Source organism: Ctenocephalides felis, unplaced genomic scaffold, assembly GCF_003426905.1.
Source record: "Ctenocephalides felis isolate EL2017-DRISC unplaced genomic scaffold, ASM342690v1 CF-g0.4_SCAFFOLD_01604, whole genome shotgun sequence".
NCBI classification, from domain to species: Eukaryota; Metazoa; Arthropoda; class Insecta; order Siphonaptera; family Pulicidae; genus Ctenocephalides; species Ctenocephalides felis.
This window is the reverse complement of record NW_020537758.1, coordinates 36,553,478-36,571,853: the sequence shown is the minus strand read 5'-3', so window position 1 is coordinate 36,571,853 and position 18,376 is coordinate 36,553,478. Positions and strand designations below refer to the sequence as shown.

Below are 18,376 nucleotides of genomic sequence, written 5' to 3'. Positions count from 1 at the left end.
AAATTTTAGAGATGTTTAAAATTGAGAATTCTGAACATGATTAAAACAAATATTAGTATTGAAATAATAACAGAAAATTATTGATTTTTGGGTATATAATTATATGTGCTTTATCCTAACAAATAGCTTGTCTTTGAAAAAAACTGCTCGATTATCACTAATTTGCTTTTCAAAATTTTTACAAAAAAGTTTATAGACGTTTTGTATAATATTGTAAAGTTGGTTTTCATAATGAATAAACATTTTCTTTATATTCATAAGTGCTACGTAGAATCTCTAAGCATAATTCGCAAAGTCATAAACTTACAACTCTGATATTTTATTAACAGTGTATGGTGATCGTATCATGAATCCGATATCCAGAACGAATAATAATACCAGTAGGCATATTTCACGAACTTTTTTCAACGCCTAGGGTTCATTTAGATCATTGAAGCTTGTTGGAAGTTACGTAGGATGTTTTTTCTGCATCGCGTTAAGGGGAAGCTGACTCCTGAGGGCAAAACCGCCGATAACATGTTCTCGCCGGATAAATCGACGATATATGCACTGCAGGTGCAATTCGGACTGTAATTCTATGTGCTACTTAACGCCAGGAAACACCTCGTATATTAATGCAATTTTGTAACATCGGATTTAATAATGATTTTTATGTACATACTAACTGAAATCCATATGCTAAGGATTGTAATTTGCGTCGTTTATAAAAAAACGTGGTCATTCAAATTGTAAACGTAAAGACCAACCGGAAGGATATGTAATGTATTTTGATGCAAAAGCTCTTGGTAATTTTTGTTAATGTAGGTAAATTCTACAAATGATTTTGATGAAATGTTCAATCAAATTAAACCCTAATTGTGAAAAATTTACAAACTAAAATATATATTATAAATTTTTAATTTTGCCCTAATAAATAATAAATAATTCATTAAATGTTCTCAAGTGGACAGTTGTAAATAAAATAAAGAATAAGAAAAAGATAATAAATAAAGCTTTTATAAATAGTTAATATTTGTATAACATCAAGAAATGGTTTTTCAATTGTCATTCAAATAAATATTATTTGAACAACACAAACACAAACTTTTTCTGATTCTGATTACATATTTTACAATATTGCTTTATATGCTGATATAAATAAGCGTTAGCCTTCTTTTAATCCATTAAAAATAATAATTATTTCTAATCATGTACCTAGTGATGTTTATATTTTTTAATTTTAATTTAAAACATTTTATAATAATAATATAATAAATGTTTATGATACAAATTGTGTTTAACCAAATCTAGACCTAGATAAGCAATCGGAACATATAATATTATTTTTGGCTGTGAATTATTATGCAAATGAACAATGATAATTAATATTTATGTTGCATCTATATCTTAGTTTATAAATTTATTTTTTAAATGTCGTCAGTCATCATTATACAAATTTTAATATATATATATATATATATATATATATATATATATATATATATAGAAAAACACAAACTCGAACTTTGAGTAATATTCAGTTTATATACTTTAATATTCCCTTATATGATAATATAAATAGACATCGCGCTTCTTTAATCCATTAAAAATAATAACAATTTTTAATCATATAATAAATGATGTTTATAATTTTTTTTTATTTCTAATATAAAATATTATATAAATAAGTTTGGACGATACAAATTGAATTGAAGACAACTCAAACAAGCGATTGGAGCACATAATATCATTATTATATAAATAAAAATATTTGATATTTTGCTTTTTGATTAAATATTTGTTATGGCAGTATGTTTTTAATAGCTCTTTTCATACTTATATAAGTTAATTGAAACAAAGATATGTTTATATATATATATATATATATATATATATATATACAAACAATATTATATTATGATAGTATAATGATATTTCCAGAATAGGTGTATATAATTTGTATTTTTATGTAAAAATCAATAAATGTATTTAAGTCAAATAAAGCTAATTTTCAAATTAAAAAAAAATAATTTGATATTTGCATTGCATTTATAAATGAATTTATTAAATGTTGATATAAATTAATGATTAAAATATCAAATTTAAATTAAAAAATAACACCAATGAAAAATGACATATTTTCATTGTTTTTAATTCTGCATGCTTTATTTTTTAGGTCTGGAGAGTTTTTTAATAATAAGTTATAAAAAATAATTTTAGAATGAAAAACTGTTTTTTTCTGTAATTTTATATTTACTACATTACTAGTAACAGAAGTTTACGTAATAATATATTGAAAATTGGAAAAAATAAGTGAGAGAACAACATGTTTAGTATGATCTTTGCACACAATGTATCTCAATTTGTATAGGTTTCATAGATAATTAAATCATATGTATTATTTAAAAGCGAATTATATCAATATTTCATTCTCGATATTTTGTGCAGCTTATAAATCGTTAGGCATTCTGAATTTCTTGGATGAAACTAATTGAACTGACTGTAATGTTCAATTTTATACTAAAGTGGTTAAATAGAATTAGTTATCTGAATCAATAAAAGAACAAGAAATCTGTATCATTAAAATTTATCTCAGCGCATTCATTTATCAAACTATTTATTAAAAATTTACCTGTTACCAAATTTTTAAATACATCACTAAAATTATAAGGCCATAATGTCGAGTCATGGACTAACACATTTGGTATAAATCGTGAAATTATCAAAAAAGATAAATATGATTTATCACATATTTTTCTCATATCGTGATATTTTAGAAATCTCATTAAGAGTTTTACCTAACTAGATATTGCACGGTTCTTTGATTAAAACAGCAAGTCAGAGGTCTGCCTACTAATTGTCCGGGCGTAACTTCTAAACACACAATTTCACGCCTAGTCGAGGGCTTTAGATGCGCTCATTGTCGACGGCGCGCGGCTAATTATAAATAACCAGGCACAACGAGGGTGCTTTTTGCTGTTAAATATCGAATTAACAATAAAAAAATGTGTATGATGTTGTGTTTCATATTGTCAGTGCCTGAATCGGTTTAGGTCGAATTTTTAATTTGACGAACAATGGAGGATGACTTTACTTATGTGCTGTACGATTTATAAAAATTCTAACAGGATAACCTTATATATATATATATATATATATATATATATATAAGAATAATCTTGATCTGGTTTAGTTCAGGTCAGATCAGGTTTAGTGTAGATCTCATATAGTTTAAAGCCGGAATCGTTTTTCCTGGGCATAAGAACACGATAATATATTCTATAAAAAGTTCTTAAAAGTTATAGTTATAAATCAGATCATATCACATTTAGCCTGAAAGAGGGTTCGTGTCCTCCAATTTATTTAAATAACGTCCAGATTCCGAAACAGTACATCGTGAAATATCTTGGTCTCCATTTAGACAGCAGACTTACTTGGAAAAGCCACATAAAAACAAAAAAAAGCACATAATGATCAAAATGAAAAAATTTGATTGGCTACTGCGTAAAAGGTCTAAGCTCTCTGTTAAAAATAAGTTGCTGCTATATAAATCAATCATTAAACCAATCTGGACCTACGGAATTGAGCTCTGGGGATGTGCTTACAAATCAAATATAGCTATAATGCAGATAACTCGATCTTAGATATCGAGAATTCTACGTACAATACTTAATTCTCCGTGTTACGTTACAAATGAAACCATTCACAGCGATCTCAACATGAAAACGGTACAATTAACGTTCAAAGAATTTAAGGAAAAATACAAACGTAAACTGGAATCACATTCAAAGCCATAAATGGGCGACATTATCCAACCATTTGGCGTTAGAAGATTGAAACGTCAATGGCCTTTAGATTTAGTCTTAGATTAGCTTCAATATATTATTATCGTTTTAATTGTTGAACTAAGAAGATCTCATTGGAGTTCTTCTTAGACATCGCTCTCAAATATTGTCAATTTAGCTTATAGGAATTTTTATGTATTTCTGATTGCTGAATAAAACAGAGTTAAAAAAAAGTTATAGCTATATTTTGGGGAATCCAGTTCTGGTTATATCTTATCACAATATTTTCCTTCTATAAAATTCTGATATTGAACATTTGTGCCACGGCCACTTTCAAACTGCTATCACCAGCACCTATTAATTTTTCCAAAGGCGGTGGCAAAACTCGTCCTCTGTATAAAAAATTAACAAATGCCCTTTCGCCTACCCTTCAATTATCGATTGAATGTTACTTTCAATGGAGTACTAAATGAATTGCCAACACGGTGTCGATATTGCGAAGGACTAGTAGCTTGTAATCGTGCCCTGTAAAGGCATAATTCAAGCGTAGTATCTAAAGATTTCCACAAGTGCTCATCTGTTATTAATCAATTCTCGCCCATTGCAATCGGCAACGCGATGGTGATAGCCGTAGAGACGGATTATTTATTAGAATGCGATACATGCGTTTCTCTTTCTAGTAGTTCTAGGAATTTTATAATTCAATCACCAATTTTTGTTTTTTTTTTATTTTTTTTTTCAATTTTTTTGTGAATAATGCTTATATTGAGCATTGTTATAACTATTATAATTATTGTTACTGTTATTATTTTCATCATATCTTTTTTTATCATTATTTTTTTATTGTAGTCCATGGTTGTAACTTGATATTTTCAAATTGAGCAAAATGTGTTTAAAAAAGGCGTGAATAGTCCATGGTTCTTACTTACTATTTTTTTAAATAATTGAAAGAAATCGACCCCTTATCAATTTTTTTACCCTTAATCATATTAGTTATTTTCAACCTTACAATTAATTATTATCATGGCACAATATACAGAACTGTGCAGGTGCGTCATTTTTGACATGAATTATAAAATTGTACTATCATAAAATTTTGATGTGCGTTATTATTATCGACTAATTTTAAATTATATACATCTTAATTTGCTTACCTATCAATTTTGTAAATAAAATATTAAAGTCTTGATTAACAAAAATAAATTATAAAAAAACTTAATTTGTTTCAAATTAAATCAAATCAAATAGTCTTTGATAATGTGAAACGATTTTTATATAGCTAAATTGCTTAATTAGTTATCTTGATTAATTAATGTAGAAGAATCACATCTGAGGCTAGTTGAAACAGAACCTTAGAGCATATATGAACCTTGATAGTTGCAACTATCAAGCATCATATACAGATTCATGTAAAGATGTTTAGATCTAATGTATAGTTTGTACGATGTTAGCACATGCAAATATTGTTACAGGAGACACTTTATCTTTCATTTGTTATATGATAATAATTGTAGTTTACATTGAATTATAAATACAATTACTTAGAATTAAGTCAATTCTCTTAAAGATAAGTAAAGAATAATTCATCAGAGATATAAATGTTGTTCCTTTGTTGTTATTACTTGGCTCAGTAGCTGTTACAACTAGCCCCAAACACAGGTAGTTGTAACACTGTACTCTCTTTAGAAAATAATTGTGAAATAATGAACAATTGTTATGGAATTATTTTGTAGATAGAGGATAATTGCAGCATATATTATTTTGTAGAAATTTAATCAGTGGATCTCAAGATAAATTAAAAAACTATTACACCAAGTCCTATCGATGTCAACATCTCATTCATAGTTTGTCTTTCATAGACAGTAAAATTATAGAGAATAATATAGAGAGTAATATAAAATATACAATTGTTTGATTGAACAATGTCTATCCAGATTTTTAGTTTTCTTAGTTATGTTCAAGTTAGAAGAAACCATAAGTTTTTCAGTATGATTGCATATATTTTTCATCGAGCTTTGGGACGAAATTTTATAGAAACTTGAAATAATATATATTATTATAAACTAAGGATCCTTTTGGAGGTGTTATTGAAGCAGATAGAGATTTCATCGAGTTGTTTGGAAGAGACAAAGTTAGGTGTGGATTAGGAGTTTATTTTTAGTTGCCAGCTCTTTGGCTATAGTCGGCCGATTGTACAAATATGAATTATAAATCGCAAAAAGGTACGGGATCTGATAAAAGAGCAATGACAGGCTTACTGCTACCTGCAAATCTGCGAATCGCGAAATCGAACGACTTCTGCAACCGAATGTATAATCACGCACAATGCCCAAAGGGCACTACGCTTGAGCTGCCTGAGCTGATTCATTTATTTAGTTTTTTTCTTGTATTTCTTATTGTGTTCTGAATCAACCGTTTATCGATAACTGTTTCGATTATTTCAACGAAGGTAAGATATTGGAATGAACCAGCGAAATTACTTCAGTGCAAATTTTTACAGACCGAATTTGCTTGTGTCTGGTAGAAGTAGACTGCCCTTAGTGCAAATAATTTTTTTAAAAGAAATTAGAATTTTGTAGACTTATTGAAAACTAAATAACGTAATATCTTATTAACTAAAATACCTCATGTAGCAAAACTCTATGTGAGCAAAGGTATCACTATATCAAAACAAAATATTTGAGATATGTACTTTCTTTCACTGTGGTCCTAGAAATGTTATTCACGGTTAAGGTTCCTAATTTTAAATAAACAAAATTAAAGAAACTTAACCACAATAACCAAAAAATGATTATAATTTCACCAAAGCTCTAGTTTGCACTTGAAAGCTCATAATGCCCAAAGAACGTGAGATTTTTTCGAATTTCCTTCAGGACAGTTAAATCATACTATCACCCTGTTTCGGTTTGATGTCAATTTCCAGGATACCTTGTATGTATATATTATATCGACAATAATTGACTTCTATAATTTGAAATACAATAAAAATGTTTCAATACCACTGATTTTCTAAACCGTTATTCGATTTCTTTAATTCTCCACCATAGATCGTGAGTTAGGTAAATACACCGCGCCTTTGTGAAATATTTTCATAGTCAACATGATAATTGCGAATAATAATCCTTGTTAGATGGTTCAAATACCTCTTGGCATTTACTAGTTTACATACTTTGCAAATGATAGCGATTTTATTATTTATGAAACATCACGCAACAATTTTTTCGTCCGAACTAATTTACTTAGAGCAGAAGCTAAGAGAACCCTGGACAATAATAATAAATAATCATTCGGAACTGATCAAAGTAAACAAAGTGTTTTATAATAATATTTAAAATTAAAATAAGACATGCACATCTTATTAGCAAGAAAAAAGTGTTACTTAATATCACACGGAAAGCGTTAATTTTTTACTAGCACAATTAATAATTTCCTTTAACATAGAATAACTGTTGAAAATAGTTTGAAAATAATAATACACATCACAAAAAATTAAATAACGTATGCCTAAAAATTGTATTTATGTATCAGGTATCAACTAAATACAAGAGTTCAACACCAAAATAACTACAAACAGAAAATTTTTGGGTGCCTATTGATACATTGCCGTTTTTATCTCCCGGTAGAGACGTTGTAAAAATTTAGATGGTGGCTGATTATACATCTATTGCCTTCTACTTTAAAAAAGCTCTCTCAGACATTGCGGTATAAAATTGCAACGGAAAGTCTACTGCACTAAACTTTCCTGATTCGAGTTAAACTCAGGGACTTGCCATTGGGTAGAAAGGTAGAATGTATAATATATATATATATATATATATATATATATACATTAAGCTAGGTATTTCTGTATTAGTATCCAGTGCTTATATTTATGCGTAATAAGTTGCGCACCCAGTTAAAATGCATTACGCACGCGATATATTTAATTATAATAAGCTCTCGAGGAAGAAGACTTTGAGGTTTTACAAACGTCCAACACAAAAAGGTAAGATTCTTATGTAATTGTTGCAGGAAATTGTCCCTATGAAGGAATTAAATAAATTGCGCACGTTCGAACAATCACGCATGGTCGCTTCAAGTCTTAGCGTGATTTTTAAAAGCTACGCGCTCTTCTGCGTTGAAGCACGCTTTAATTTTTTTGACTGAAATTTAAGTAAGTAATCGATAACAACCAGGTTTTTTGGAAAAGTTTTGATAAGGTCAAATAATACGATATCCAATACAGATAGGAAATGGATGATTTGCTGTTCCACCAAAAATATTTAATTTTTAATGCAACGCTTCACATTTAAATTTATTTGGGTAGTATTGTGCTCTATATAATTCAATTTATTTTACAACTGATATAGTAAATTGATACTTAAAAAATGTACTTGTAAGTGCACTAAAGTGTATGAAGTTTATTATAAAACAAATAATAGTCTTAACTCCAACGCCCTCTAATAAAATAGGTCAAAACACAATTTAATGAAATAGTGTATTCATATTTTTAAAGATATCAAAATAAGATCGTCATATAAAATGCTGCTATTTTAATGTGTAATTGTCAATAAATTATATTAGAAGAAAATTATGATTAAAAGTTCAAAATTAGGCCTACGAAAATTTAAAATTAAAAAAAAAACATTGGTATAGAATTGCCACGTACAGTTCTTACTTAGATCATATAAAATCAAATATTTAAATAAAGTAAAACCAGCATGACCGTTCTCATAAATATATTATTGAACATGCTATTTGAAAGAAATATTTCAGTTTATTTAACATGATTTTCAAAAAAGATATTAAGCCTTCCATTGAATATATAGAGAATATTTCTAATTATTATGTTTCTTTCTATGACAATTCGTGTTCATTAAAATCTGGGGACTGGTGGTGTAACCTACCTTTTGTTAATAAGTATACTTGCCGATAGACATTTTAGATTATCTAATCTATTTTTTTTTTAAATAAAATTAAATTTGTAAAAAAAATCCTATTTTTCCCAAATGAAACCCAAAAATTTCATATTTAATAAAATCCAGAGACTGAGATTTTCATTTACTATTTTGTTGTGAATACTATTAAATAGGCAAATTTTAGTTTAACCAAACCCCTTGAAATATTATAGGCCTATGGAAAGTGGTTTAATTAAAATAAATTTAAAAAAAATCATTGAATTTTTGTACATACTACAGGAATTATTTTGGATTTTTTCGGCACACTAATCGTACTATATACAGTTATTTGAATTCGGATACAGTAATAGTAAATATCAGCAAATAAATAAAACGTATCCCATTTTATCTCCGAAGTTAATTACGATGACTTTTATACTCTGAATAAAATTTATATCATTGTTCACTTAGCATAAGCACGAACTCGTATCAAATACATTACCATTCCAAGTTAGTTGCCTTAATGGCGAAAGTAATATCAAATGCATACGTGTTTCCACTAAAAGTACAACAATTCGAATAAAATCAGCAGGGGTTTGTATAATTTTTTGAGAATAAAATCTTAAAAACCCGTTTCAGTTTACAGATCATAAAACTGCGAAGTATTAATAAACATGTTGTATAGTGGTAATATACACACGCATATTGACCAAGTGGTATCATTTCGTTCTAATAAAATCGTTTACATTGTATGCGATTTTACTGCCGTTTCGAGCGTCGTTTTCCCGCCGCGCGATTTCGGAGCGAGCTCGTAAACCGTTTAAGTCGCTCGCTACCGATTAAGGTAAATACCAGGCATTTATATAAAAGAGCACAATAAGCCGATCAAATACTGTCAATTATCTTATTTTTTATTTCTGTGGATTCATTCACGAAGGTTATTCATACAATTCGCTCTACAACGCACTTCTAGTAAAGATTGCTTTGGATTGATCTATACTATATTTAATCATAAAGCAATAAATTATAAATAATGTACAACTATCCAGTAATTTTTTTCAAGACTCCACATAATGAATTTTATATAGCACCATAGTTATAATTCCCTAAATGTACCAATTATCACATACGTAATATGGAATATGACAAGGAAATTTATGTTTTCTTTTTTATAGTCAAACTCAAAGGAAAGAATAGATTTAAAAATAAATCTTAAAAAACCATATCAAAACCTGATAACTTACTTTTAAAATATGAGATTCATCCTGTGAATTAAAATCTTTCACTTATTGTTTACGTTAATTTAATAAATAGGGTGAGTTATTAATAGGGTAGGGTAATCTCAATAAAATTGAAAACGAAATTTTCTATATATCTTTACGTTTCAGAGGTTTCTGAACATTTTGGCATAGAAAAATGTGTATGCGTGTGGGTGTGTGTGTATGTGTGTGTATGTGTGTGTATTCGGATACAAATTTTAGTCAACAATTTTGGGAACACGGTTCAACCAATTTCAATAATTCAAAATAAATCGATTCATATTGATAAGGAGACGTTCTTATTAGCTTTTATATTTTAAAAAAATATTTATTTCTCGTATTCACGATTCTATATTTCATTCAAGTAATATTATAATCTATAAACATGCATTTATAGCTCTCAAATGTAAAATTTTATTTCTTTAACATACTAAATTACATTGTAAGCTACGCAAGTTATATCTACTAATATAGAAGTTTATATTTTACCTCACTTTGACATACATTATGATCAATAAAAGTGCATTGAATTTATTAATAATATATGAAGGTCAATAATAATGCTATAAAATATTTCATAAATGTATCATAAAACTGATAGAGAACTCATGCAAGTACAAGTTAACTTTATTACATTTATGCAAGATTTGAGTTTAACAACTTTTAGAAATATTTTTGTGCAACTTTTTTTATTCGCATTTGTGAATTACAATCCGTTGTTCTCTTAGAACATTCAGTAATTTTGATGGTTTATTAAATAAAGGAAAAAGGTCGAAAGGTCACCCATTGGTGATCCGATTCGATATTGGAAGTGCAAAAATATGGGCAATTTTATTTGACATGAATACAACAGGAATTGTTTGATCAAAATTTGTTTTGTTGGGATCGCTTCAAAACGTTTCTTCTATAAAAAAGACTTCAATGTCATTAAAAAATGATATGATATCATCTTTATTTTGCTGGCCTTTCCAGCAATTTATTAGTCTATTATCGACTGCCAGACAAACTATTTTTTATAATTTACTAATTTTAAAACATTTTAGAAAGACAGACGCGACAATCAAATTTCTGGGAACAGAAGACCATAAATATATCTTTGCGTGTTTTAATTTTTTATATAGAAATGGAATAAAATTTCTTGATTATTGACTGACCCTCTCGATATTATCTTGGAATCGGTAACAAAAAAATATTCATAAAAGGCATATAAGAAAACAGTTTGATATTCCCCATCAGAATTTAATTAAGTTTTACGGTAAACATGTATATTGAATTGTTTATTTATTTGTTGAAGGTCCTGTTGGAATTTATTTTAAATAGATAAAAGTATCAAAATTCCAGGATGTCTGATTAAAAATTGATTTATTATATTTATTTATTTATTTATTCATAACCAAGCCGTAATCAATGGTAATAGATATTATTTCAGGCTCTTGTCAAGCTCTGTTGCTCTTGTCCAAATTTAATATTTAATTAATTGATTAAGAAAAATGTATTAATAGTCAATTGAAAATATAAATATAAATGTAAAATTTATAAATAAGTATTATAAATATCAATTATTAAATCACATCGTTAAGTAATTTTATTTTAAATTACGTATAGTTTAATTTAAGTTTCCATTCAATATCACATGTACGTTTTATAATAATTAGGTATCATATTGATTTTTGGATTATTTTTCAATATTTTGCAGTTAAAAATTTTTACAACTGGTCAATATGAATTTATTAAACACTCATATATGTTAGCAGGTTGAGTTTCTATTACAGAATTATTACAGCATAATCACAGGCTAACGAGTCTCTCAGAAATGCACGAAAAAAATATAATATCATTAGTCTATTCCCATTGAACGTTAAATTGCCAATACTACGAATTTATGTGACTCAATTTACTTCTAAACCAAATTTTCCAAATAGACGGGTGTACCAATTACGACAAACAATAGTCTGTCGTGTACACTTGAATGCTCGAGCATAATACATGTGTATGATCTCTTTGACAAAAGACTCCCCGAATTGTCACACAAAAGTATCTTTAGAATCGGACAATATACAAAAATAATAAATAAAATAAAAAATACATAAGCGTTCGACCACAAACGATTCGACGTGTTCAGTGACACATTTCGAGTTTGTATTGTCAACGAAAAACCGCAGAGAAGAGGCATCATGCATGGGGAATAGACTGGAATCTGATGGTAAATTTTGAATAGCTAAAATATGAAACATATATCCTTATAAAAATTTTTTTGTAAAAACTCTACACAAACACTTGGTCAAATCGAATGTTTTATGTATCTTTCAAATCGGTTGATCCGTACTCTTGTAATTGTCGACGAAGATTTCTATCTACACAAACACACAAACTACACACATACACATACATCCATAATGTCTTATGCGTGCCATAATGTTCAAAATGACTTGAAACGTTAGTAAATCAAAAAAATTAACTTCTCATCATTTTAACTTAACTTTCCTTTAACAATAATTAATGTATGTTTGGTAGCACAATGCTGTAATTTTTAGAAGCTTTAGTATATAAAATACTTTAAATATTAAAAATATAAAACGTGATATTTTTATGGAAGGTTCTGTACAAATACTTCTCGAACTTCTACAAAAAGTTTTTTGTGAGAATTTGGTGCAATTTTAATCTGCACTTTTCTATAACATGTGTATTCTAATAGAGTAACGACGTAATTTGTGCAATTATTAATTCAATTTATATTTTGAATAATAGAAATATAAAAAATGTCATTTTCGTCATGGGTCTAAATCTAAAAATTTATTGAATTTCAAAGGGTCGAATGTAAGTAATGTTCGAAGTCGAATGTAACATTGATTTGCTAATAACTTTAAATTATATATTCTCAATGATGTGATTTTTACAAGATTTAATTTACATTTTATTAAAAAAAATTAAAAAATTATTTAGTTTCAAAAATATCCGATATTGAAAACTAAATCTTCGAATCAAATATTAATTATGTTTAAAATTACTGAATACGTACTAAGGTAACCATTAGAATAAAAATATTTAATTTATTAACCAGAAGGATTATATTATAAAAGAAATTGAATAATATAATAATTGAATAATATAATAATAATATATTTAGTAGTTTTTTCATATTTTTCATAGTTATTTGACGGACCCTGGCGTATCCTAATATAAAGATGTTTTTGATATTCATAATTAACCAAACAAATCAAATTAACTAATAGGGATATTTTAATCTATATAATAATTAGTACTAGCTTGTGTTTATTATTACATTTTACCCTTTGCATAAAGTCAATAATTAGCAGCATCCTTACTTTTTCAGTTTTGAATTCTAATTCTTTGTTCAATATTTAATAGTAATGTTCAATAGTAATGTTCAATAATAAGTTCTTGATCTAGAACTAGCTTGTATTCAATATTCAATATTCAATTTTGCATTCCTATCATATTTTGTTAAATTATTCAAGTGCTTCTAGATGCTCAACTAATACCTCAAAATTTATATGAGCGGTTGAAACAAACGGTCGTAATACAATTTCAAGAATAATTTGTAAGAATTTCGACGCAATTGCAAAATGTCACTATAAATTGAGTAAAGGGTTACCTGTTAGCAACAGGTGATATTTATAAATGTACGTTTATAGCCTAATTTTCTGTGTCAAGTGATAAGTAACTGAATTAATTTAATTTTGTTAAATAATACTATGAACTGGCTTTTTTCTCTTATTTTTTTGTTTAAATTATAATATTTACCAAAAACCTATTTAAACCAAATTGTTAAATCACCATAAAAAATTAAAGGAAAATAATCAATCAATAGATGTTCAGACTTATCAATCTGATCTAGTTAAAATGTTTAATGTTCTAACTATTTTTTTAAATTCTCAAATCTGATTCAATTTAGTAAGACGTGTATTATTTAAACCATTCTATCATACATATAATAAATTTTATCTTTTATAAAATAATTTACTTTAATTACACAAATTATAAACTATAAACATTTTAAACCTACTTATTACGGACACCTTGAAGTATTTATTATATTATCAATGATAATAAATTATTATAATTTCTCAACAAATTATGCAGTCATATGATGTATTTAGTTGCTTCATTCGCCCAAGTTTATATTTATGTATGAATAATTTGAGCATATTATGTGTAAAATTATATATGTTTTAATAATTTCAGGATGTTTCGAAAAGATCATTGAAGGAAATAAAAATTTCTTGGTAGTATTTTATTAAAAATATTAAAATATAATATAATTTATTTTTATTACTACATTTTTTTTATCACAAATTGAATACGTCAAATTACCTTAGTAGAAGTCGTATTACGTCGTATTACTTAGATGTCTAGTAGATACTAAATTATTAGTATTTATCATTAATTTATTAGTTCACATGAAGAGAAAAAAAACAGTTACAAAACCATATTGTAGATTTAATAATCGGATAACATTTTCAAACAATGTACAAAGGATTATTTGAAACAATCGCATAGTAATTACAACAAACAACAGTTAGTGAAAGAATTGGATTGCTTGAACTCTTTGAATTACTTATTAATTATTCATATGTTCTATAGTTTATTTTTATACTCATATCTATATACAGATCGTATTAAATTATGCACATCCAAACATTAAATATGTATTCTTAGTGTTGAGAAAACTCCATAATCTTTTGTGAAAGTGTTATTTGCACACTTCCTTTTGTATCATTTAAAATACAAAATGATAGATAATGGATATATTATGTTTAAACTAAAATTTAAAAAGTACTTCCTCAACCCTCAAGAAGTTAAAGCTTATTGATTTAAATGTTTCGCTCTACTTTGATTTATCATCAATAAAACGTATTGGGCTATCTTATCAGCTTAAAGTCTGAAATTTCTGGCACTTTTGCCTGCAATTTTGATGAATACACTATTAAATTTTGGAAGATTCATTGTCATATAATGATATAAATATAAACGAGAATTTACTTTTCCGCGTGCAATTCAAAATGCATTTTAATGACGGCGTTTTTTTTTTATTAAATGCCTTCTATATGTATACAACGTATTTCATATATGGCTACAGTAATCTATTTAAGTTACAAAATAATCTATGTGTAGGTAATATTAAAATTCGCTATATTCAAATTAAATAAAAATTGCAGGTTCATTCACACGTAAAGATTTTTTACTGCTCGTAATCCATATTAATAAAAGTCCAATGAACAATTATTCAACATACACATAAAAAATCTTAAATATAAGAGATATTGACGAGCAAACACATTCAACTCACTTGATCGTTCCTTGTGATTGACCACACTGTAGACAAATCGTTTGCGATTAATCTTATATTAAATTTCATATCACGGCTTGATCGAATGCCATGGCGTTATTTGATATGACCGAAAGAAAAAAGTCGAACAGAGTTGAAATTTGTCGACGGTGAATCATTTGCAGTGTTTGGAAATTGAATGATTGATAAAATTAAAATTTTCTACTTATTGGTGACCTTTAACTTAGAAATGAATGTTTTGTCTTTGCGTTAGAGTGATCAAATTACGAATCTAATCACTTTATCCCAATCTGGATTTATCAATTTCGGAATAAATGTTTTGGTTTTGCCTAATAGTGATCAAAATACTAATGTAAGGACTCTATCATTTATCAATTTGGAAATAAATATTCTGTCTATGTTTAATAATGATAAAATTACGAATCTAATCACTATATCATCAATTTGGAAATAAAAGCTTTGCCTAACAATGATCAAATTATGAATCTAATCACTTTATCCAAATCTGGATAAGTCAATTAGGAAATAAATGTTTTGATTTTGCATAGTGATCAATTCACTAATATAATTACATTATCTAAATCTGAAATTATCAATTTGGAAATAAAGGTATTCGCCTAACAGTGTTCGCATTTCGAATGTAATCAGTTCATCCAAATCTGGATTTATAAATTTGATAATAAGTGTTTTGGCTTTGTCTGACAGTTATCAATTTACTCATCTAATCACTATATCCAAATATAAATTTATCAATTTGGAAACAAATATTTCTGCCTTGTCTAATAGTGATTAAATTAAAAATCTAATCACTATATCCAAACCTAAATTTATCAATTTGGAAATAAATGTCTTGGTTTTGCGTAATAGTAATGCAATTACGTATCTAATCACTGCATCCAAATCTGGATTTATCAATTTCAAATTAAATGTTCTGGCTTTGCCTAACAGTGATCAACTTACAAATCTAATCACTTTATTCAAATCTGGATTTATCAATTTCAAATTAAATGTTCTAGCTTTGCCGAACAGTGATCAACTTACAAATCTAATCACTTTATCCAAATCTGGATTTATCAATTTCAAATTAAATGTTCTAGCTTTGTCTAACAGTGACCAACTTACGAATCTAATAACTTTATCCAAATCTGGATATATCAATTTGGATATAAATGTTTTGATTTTGCCTAATAGTGATCAATTTGCGAATCTAATCACTATATCCAAATCTAGATTTATTACTTTGGAAATAAGTGTTGTGGTTTTGCCTAGTTATTATATCCAAATTTGGATTTATCAATTAGGAAATAAATACTTTAACTTTACTTAGCAGTGATCAAATTTCGAATCTAATCACTTTATCAAAATCTGGTTTTATTACTTTGGAAATAGATGTTTTGGCTTTGCCTAATAGTGATCCAATTATATTGGATCGGTATTGTCATTGAATATTTGCTGAATATCTAAAATATGATTTAAAATCAGTTTTTTTAATTGACTATATTGTTAATCAAAATAAATGACTTTTAGTAGGGCTTCAATATTCTATTATATACTATGTTATATCATAAGTTTTTCTTCATAATTAACTTTAGTGAAAATTAGTACTTGTGTAAGGCGTTCAAAAAGTTTGTTTTCAACATTTTTGGTAATTTTTGTAATATTAAAAATGATTTTATTAACGTGAGGGACTATTTTAATCGGCTTTTGTAATTTTGCATTCGGTAATTTTCTCATTCATAACGTATTGTTTCATATAAGCATACTCCTTATTAAATAAAATGTCATTTATCAAGTATTTGATGGATTGTTGTAATTTATACCTAGACTTTTTGGAAACCCGGGACAATCCGGAACAAAACATCTAAATCCTACAAAAATATTGCTTTCAGAAAAACCCGGGACACAAGGTGAAAATCCGGGGCAGTCCCGGCCAAACCGGGACGTATAGTCACCTTCGTATAAAGAAAAATTAATTTGAAAATAAATGTTTTGGCTTTGCCTAACAGTGATAGTTATGAATCTAATCACTTCATCCACATCAGGATTTTCATAAAACTCCTAGACCAGGTATATTTTTGATAACTATATATCAGCTCAGTTAGCTATATTGTATATTTTTTTATTTTAACCATTTATTTAAATTTATATTATTATTTATCAATATTACTAGATGTTAACTATTTAACAGTTGTAATAAACATTGTAATTAAAACAAAAATATTTTAAATATTTCAACTTACCCAGTAGTTTTGATACTGCTCCTTGTTGCGTCAGCATATGTTGAGCCAAGTCGTAACCGCGTAGACCGAAGCGTGATAATTCCAACAGTCGGTGTTGGGAAACGAGCGCTCCCAACGAGTGCGCGGAAGCCGCCGCAGCAGGCCCGAATAAAGCTCCGCCGGCCGCTAAAGTCCCTGCGCCGCCCATTGAGGGGGATAGGGAAACTGAAATATAAAAAAAATAAAATTAGTCAAACAGTATATTATTATTATTCAGAACAAGATGTAATTGAATTAAGATAATAATTATGACGATTGTTAACTGTTTATTATAAGTGATATTTGTAATTATCAGCTCTATAAAAAGATATCTGCTATACTTGTTCGGATTTGCCCTGCTTTAACTACTTAAGGCGACATTAATACTAATTTTTATAAAAGTTTATATTTAAGTACATTGTTCCAACTTGGAAACAAAACGACAAAAACTGGAAATGAAATATATATAACTTTATGAGAAATTACCATGAAATCTACTTCGGTTAAATTAGATTGCTCTATATTAGAACAGATAATCCATTATATTATTTCAAGATATATGTCGAAAATAAAATTTATAAATTAATACAAGTGAAATATATTGGCAAAAAATAATTTTTTATAAAATTCATCTTTTATATATTTTGAATTGAAATTGAGACCACGTTTGCCAAAATAAATTCACTTCTAAATATGTAAAAAATATTAATTAAATCAATTAGTTTTTTTAATTCGTATTAGTGAATTTACAATATTGGCTTCGGTGATATGTTCATCCCTACGTTTATAAAACATATGTTTTTGAATATTTTACCAAACAATTTATATCACTCAACAGAGCGCTTTATCTTTATGTATCATCGAAAAGATGTCCCAAAGACTATCTTTAAAAATAAATTTTATTTAA

The 18,376-nt window shown here is 27.3% G+C and overlaps 1 protein-coding gene across 1 annotated transcript in view; it reads right to left on the bottom strand.

Annotated features, from left to right (window-relative positions):
• The window catches only part of LOC113373685 (paired box protein Pax-6-like), a 46,546-nt gene extending 28,956 nt beyond the window's left edge, over positions 1–17,590 (bottom strand). Inside the window, exon 1 of the mRNA XM_026613965.1 lies at positions 17,452–17,590. Coding sequence (XP_026469750.1) covers positions 17,452–17,488 — 37 coding nt within the window. The 5' untranslated portion in view covers positions 17,489–17,590. The remainder of the gene's footprint in view (positions 1–17,451) is intronic.
• Positions 17,591–18,376: the final 786 nt, after the last annotated feature.